The 6631-nt window shown below is 31.6% G+C and overlaps 1 protein-coding gene across 1 annotated transcript; it reads left to right on the top strand.

Moving 5' to 3' along the window:
* Nucleotides 1-2869: 2869 nt before the first annotated feature.
* Nucleotides 2870-3415, top strand: LOC131039630 (SKP1-like protein 1B). The gene is made up of 2 exons (XM_057972418.2): nt 2870-3157; nt 3242-3415. Exons 1-2 carry the CDS (start codon nt 2870-2872, stop codon nt 3413-3415), a joined length of 462 nt encoding a protein of 153 aa, XP_057828401.2.
* Nucleotides 3416-6631: the final 3216 nt, after the last annotated feature.

The following is a 6631-nucleotide window of genomic DNA, read 5'->3' as shown; positions in this document are numbered from 1 at the left end:
TCAGCTCTGTAAATACAAAAGGCTCCCAGTCAGTAGGGGTTACGCCCTACTATTGATCAAATAAATTTGATCAAATGGGTTTATGGGGAGACATAGTGTCGGTATGAACTAATCAACACATGTTACCCATGGCTTTCACCATGGATACAATTATTTATAGTGGTTCGAAAGGGGTGGGTTTTTCTCGCTACCACTTGGGTCGTTCCCTCCTCACTAGTAGTCCTAATGACCACACGGGGAGGCAAACCCTCTAAAGCTTAAACACAAAGAGCCTATTGCTCAAGACACAAAAGACACTGGTTCAATTTTAGTGCACCAAGTGAAGTGTTTTCTAATCTATGAAAACAAGACACATAATGAAAATCAAAAGAAAACCCTTGCCAAAATTTTGCAACAAAGATTTGTTAGTAGTTTTGCAATAATACCCCTCCTGCAACCACAAGTTAGGTAAATTTTAGATCCAAAAGACTGTGAAAAAGGGGCCTTCGATAATGCGATTTGTTTCAAGGACAAGCTGCACCAATTTTTTAGCTAGATCACAAGAAATTAGCTCAAATAAACCAGATCTGAAATCAAAATGACAAAATGAAGCCCTAAAAACTGAAACAAAAACCAAAACTGTAAGAACCAAACACAAATGAGATTAGATCCCACATAGACGCGGTTCCATGGCACAGACGCGGTTCTAAAACACAGACGTGACTCTGCAACACAGACGCGACTCTGCAACACAGATGCGACTTTGCAACACAGATGTGGTTAAAAGGTTCACAAACGCGATTTCAGGAAAAATGTAAAATACCGTCGGTGACACAGACACGATTTCAGAGATCACAGATGCGACAGAAAAGAAAAAATGCAATTCCAGAAGATGCAAACGCGAAAATGTCAAAATATTGTCAGAAATGTCAGATCTGCAACTTCAAAAGCATAAAATTTGCAATGAAGATGTTAAATACAAAAGGGACAAGAGTCCCACCAGGTGTGCAAAAATGTTTATGGTAAAAATGGAAACAACAACATTGAAAGACTAAATAGATTCAACCACAAAACCCTAGCCTAACAACAACAAAGATCCACCAAAACATATGAAGATTACCTAAGACAATGCAAATCAACAAAATCACAAAGATTATACCATCACATGTCTAGTAGGGTTTGAATCTCCATTCTTCCTATCTCCATTGATCTTGTTTGATATATTTGCTCTTAGATTTTATGTGTGCACAAGAGCTCAACAAAGAACGGAAATGTGGTTGCAAGTAGGCTTGATCACATATGAAAGTTCGAATGCTAAAATGCTTAGGAGGATTGATAATGAAGGAATCATCTCCTTATATAGAAGACACTGTAGGAAATGGAGGGATAAGAATAAGAGGTGTAAAAGATAAATGGTTAGCTAGGATTAGAGGGTAGGTAGAAAAAATAAGAAAATAATGAGAGGGTAGGTAGTGTAGGAATTAAGAGATGAATGACATGTGTCATGGATAGAAAAGGCTAATGAATTAATTAAATAAATAAAGATTTATTTAACTAATAGAAGAAGTGGGATTAATTAAATAAATAAAGGTATTTATTTAATTTAGGAAAAGGGCTATTTAAATAAATAATTTAAATGAGGAAAAAGGCTAGAAGAGGATAAATGAATTAATTAAATAAATAAAGATTTATTCAATTAATAGAGGAATTAGGCTTAAAATAATTAAATAAATAAAAATATTTATTTAATTAGACAGGGCAATTTTAGGTGTTTACATAACTAATCTTGCATTTTGAATATTATAAAGAGTCATTTTCTATAATTCTACAAAATGAAATTTGAATGTCCATTTTTTTAAACTAGACATTATTAAATCAGGCGTGGAAGCGTAATCCTATATTTGTCCTACCTCAAAAATTTTCCCTAGGGGAGAGCACTTGGGGTAGTAATGACCACAAGAAGGGTGGCATAATTTTGCAATCCACCTAGGACACAAAAGTGTTGTTATTTCATCAATTATAACCTTTGGAGACCACTTTAAAGCTCTAAATATGTAGTTATTGATAATCCAGTATTGTTTAACTATAATCACATCTTTCATTCTTAAATCTTTAATGGAAATTATGAAGAGTCCTTTTGTATCCTTGTACATTATTTTCTCCAAAGAGAATATATCAAATTATTTAAAGATGTGTTAGTTCAATTAGATATTATATATGAATATGTTGCTTGCAAATTAGTTTACATTTATCTTTAGAATAAATCTTGTTCTAAATTCCATACTCTTACCTCTAATTATATTCACTTGTAGTTATATCTAGAGAGCTTCTTCCTATTGCACTTTAAAAATATTATTTATTTAAGAGAGATATACTTGTAATTTGGAATCACGAAATATATTATTCTATGGTACCTGGGTTAGTCTAATCCCAAGTCCCATTTTTAACAACTACCTCACATACTCTCCACTATCACTATCATTTAATGACTTGGTGCACTTAAATAATCCTTCTTGCTGATCACAATCATGGCAGTTAAATAAATAAATCTACCCAAGAACATGTTGATTTTATAACGTAAAAGTATAATAATTTGAAAAAATATGGGTTCCCCCATTAAAATTAATTTTTTACCAAAAGAATCTTGTTGTTGGATGGACCATGTGCCCTCTTTCCTCATTTTATAAATAAATTCATTTCTGTTGTCATCCTATTATGAGTAGAAAATAAAATCAGTTAAGGTAGTTATTAGAAACGTTGTAATTGAATGATAGTAGTTGTGGAGTTTTCTGGTTTGCGCAATAAAATCAGTTAAGGTAGTTGTTGCAAGAAACTATAATTTTGAATGATAGTAGTTGTGGAGTTTCCTGGTTTGCGCAATAAAATAGTGATGGCGCAGCAAGGCAAGGTGAAATTAGTGAGCTCAGACAATGTGGAGTTTGAGGTGGATTATGAGGTGGGTTTGCAGATGGCCAACATTAAGAAATTTATACAACTTGAAGGGAAGGACACCATTTTCCCTGTCTACAATGTTTCCAGCACAATGTTATCAAAGGTTATTGAATACGTGAAATATCATTTGGAAGCCAAAGAATCTGGGCAGTCAGAGGAAGAAGTGAAAAATTGGGATAGGCAGTTTGTGAATGTTGATCAAACAACACTTTGTGATCTTATCATGGTATGTTTTCACACTTACTTTTTCTTCAAATATATCTCTTGCTTCTTGCTTGTTATTATATATTTTGTAGTTTGGGACGTGCAGGCTTCTAATTACTTGAGCGTAAAAGATCTTTTCGAACTCTTATGTCAAACTGTAGCTGACATGATCAAGGATTTAGTACCTGAGAAAATTCGGCAGTTGCTTGGCATAAAAAATGATTTTACCCCGGAAGAGGAGGAAGAACTTAGGCGTCAAAATGAATGGGCGTTTGATTGAAAACGTTTAAAGGGTAGATTTTAGTCTTATAACTCTGAATTATTTTTCTTAAAATATATCTTGTTCCAGATATCTTGCTCTTGCTCTTACTCCTGATTCTATTCACTCAAGAGTAGATCTAGAGATCATCTCCTTATATCTAAGAGACACACACAATTTTCAAGCTCCAAGGAAAAACACGGTGAAACCATTTCATATTTTAATCTTAAATTCAGGAATAAACATTATATAATTTAAATTTACTTATGAAATGGGTTTTTTTAAATTTATAATTTAAGTCTCTTTATCGTATGATTTCGACTTTTGAGGTTTTAAATTTATAATTTAAATCTCTTTATAGTATGATTTCGACTTTTGAGGCAAGCTCTAAGAGTAGATACTATTTCAAATATTTATAAAGAGGCAATCAATTATTATGTTAAGTCTTTGGGTTATGGTTTTAGGTCTTTCTTATATGTTATTCCCTAATTCATCTTGTATCTGTTATTCTATGGGTGCTTTTATTTGATCTAATCCCATGTTTCTTTTTCAACAATCATATCATTTATTTTGCACTATTACCTTTATTTTGAAATCTAATGATTCGCGTTTATCAATTTTTTATGTATGTCTATCATTTAATGACTCAGTGTACTTCAATAGTTCCATTTAAAAAATATGGTTTCAATCCTTGGAATTAATTTTTTAAAAAAAAGGATCTTCTTATTTTAGTGACTACATCCTCTTTCCTTATATAATCACCCTATTATGAGTAGAATTCTAATTTTTTTTAGGTGGTTGTTGTAACGCATTATAATTGTAAAAAATAAAAAATAAATTCTAATTGAATGATAGATATGGTTTCAATCCTTGGAATTATTTAAAAAAAAAAGATCTTCCAAATAAATTTATTTATAGAATCACCCTATTATGAGTAGAATCTAAAATCTTTTTAAGGTGGTTGTTGTAACACATTATAATTGTAAAAAAACAAATAAATTGTAATTGAATTATAGAGTATAGATTGGTGTAAATATTGAATATTTGGATACTATTGGAGTGTATTAATTCATACTAGATTAAATTTTTATTGTATCATTGGTTGTAATTGTTTTAGGGTTGGAGCACAACTTCTATGTAGCTTATCTAGTAAGGAGTGCCTTTAATTTTTAATCTATGTTTTACAAAGAAAATTGTATTCTATTGTGGCTTATATAAACTTATTCTCTATAAACACACTTTTGAGCTTTAATACATACATCTAGATGTGTCATCTTGATCTTACCCCATTCCATGTTCTAATTTAAATGTTTAATGTTAGTTATTTATTCAAATCTTTAATGGTAACTTAAAGAGATTATTTTTCTTATATAATTATATTAATTATTCTTTCATATTATAATTAGCATAGGAATCATTTGAGCAATTTCTTATGTTTATACGTGAGGCTCTAAAGTCAAGGCTTTTCTTCCCAACTGAAAAAATAAGAAGTCTCATTGAATTACAAATCATTACAAAGTAATTGCAATAAGGAAAGAACTTATAGATGCATCTGACCATGGATAAGTGGTTAATCCAAACAAAACAAAGTAATGAATCTCGATGTTGCAATCACCTGAAGATGAGTTGCCATCAATGACAACCCAAAATACAATCTCCCCCTTTGGCATTGATGACAACACTCATGTGAAAGAATCTACCTCTAAATCTATATCCTTTGATGCTCCCTTGAGAGAAGTATATACAATTTTCACTTTATTCCTCCCCCTTTGACATGAATGACAAAGCAGGATGCCCAAAAATAATTCTATATAGTTATGAACATGGGCTGGATCTATTTCTTCTAATTTTTTGGGATCCTCCTTCTACATGTTAGCAATGCATCCAATCTTAGGACCGATACATCTGAATTAAATTTTTCCTACAATTGGACAAAGTAGTGTGGTAGCGTTTGTCAAAATTGATAGAAATTTGTGACAAGTTCTCTTTGGCTATAGATGAAGTGTCAGTTGCCAAGTTGAAATATCTACCATAATTTCCTTGTACATCCTCTGCACCCTTATTACTTGTAACCTTATCTACATTCACATCTGAATTCTCTGCATTCTATACATTATCAGCCGGTAAAATTTGACTCATTAACCAGAACAGTGGTAGCCAACAGTGGTAGCCACTACACTTGGTTTTTCTGCCGATTGCTGATCTTTTGACGACCGAATATTCTAAGACTATACAAAACTTGGACTCAACTCATAACAAAGATTAAATTTTTTTTTCTCTTTTATTTGCCGGTCCATAGTCTAAGCATGTAATTTTATGGCCTCTAACTTATCATACAACTCTTTAGACAAAATTTTCTCAAGTTCAATCAATGCCTTACTAAAAGAATCAAGATATAAAATAATTGCTTCCTCAATTTTCTTTTTGTCCTTCTCCTCAAATCCATCAAAGAATAAATAAATATTATCTAAATTCCCATCATTAATAATTTTATCAATTAGATCCCAAGCATCCATTTCCATTTTTGTCTTTACTGGTTCTCCTCTTGGCTTCTGGTTTGGGCTGCTCTTCTGACTTAAGTTTTCACTTATGTACAATTATGATCTTTCCGAAAATGGGAACAGTGCCTAAAAAGTAGAGGTTTGTCATGAGCTCTTTCAACATTATACTACAAAGATCGTAGTGTGCATCCTCCTTTACCATTTGATGAGCAACCAAAATATTATTACCAAAGACAGAGCTCAGTCAGTTGTTCAATTTTGCATTAGATAGCTTGCACCTAGGGCCAGGTACACCTCCAACCTTGTGGAAGACATGTGACATTCTTAATCACTTCCTCGGTGATTTTGTACAACCAGTCCAACCAGATCAGTGATTTTTTTAGTGGCTAACATTTGCCAATTGGCTATTTTTTGAAATTTGGAAATCAAAATTTGGCTAATAAGTTCGACTTTTATGGTGAGCCAAATCATCACATTTTTAAATTTTTTTATTTAATTGTTATTTAAATCACCAAAGAATTTATTTTATTAATTTATTTAACTCAAAGATTCACCATAATATTTGATACATGATTGGATTAGATTTGCCATAACTTAATAATTTATTGTAGAAATCTAAATTAATTCTCCAATAATATATCATAATTATTAGTTACTTTAGGATTATATTAATAATCTTTAGTTTCCACCATTGAATTAAAATATGATCTAATGACCTTGATTGTATTTTAGACCT

This window comes from Cryptomeria japonica, chromosome 5 (genome assembly GCF_030272615.1).
Source record: "Cryptomeria japonica chromosome 5, Sugi_1.0, whole genome shotgun sequence".
NCBI lineage: Eukaryota > Viridiplantae > Streptophyta > Pinopsida > Cupressales > Cupressaceae > Cryptomeria > Cryptomeria japonica.
The sequence above is the reverse complement of the archived record's forward strand: the minus strand, read 5'-3'. Positions and strand labels throughout refer to the sequence as shown.

Excerpts from the sequence above, each read along its gene's own strand:
- LOC131039630 (XM_057972418.2), top strand. The coding sequence starts at position 2,870 with ATGGCGCAGCAAGGCAAGGTGAAATTAGTGAGCTCAGACAATGTGGAG. Across the intron at positions 3,158-3,241 it reads CACTTTGTGATCTTATCATG|GCTTCTAATTACTTGAGCGT; the intron begins GTATGTTTTCAC and ends TGGGACGTGCAG.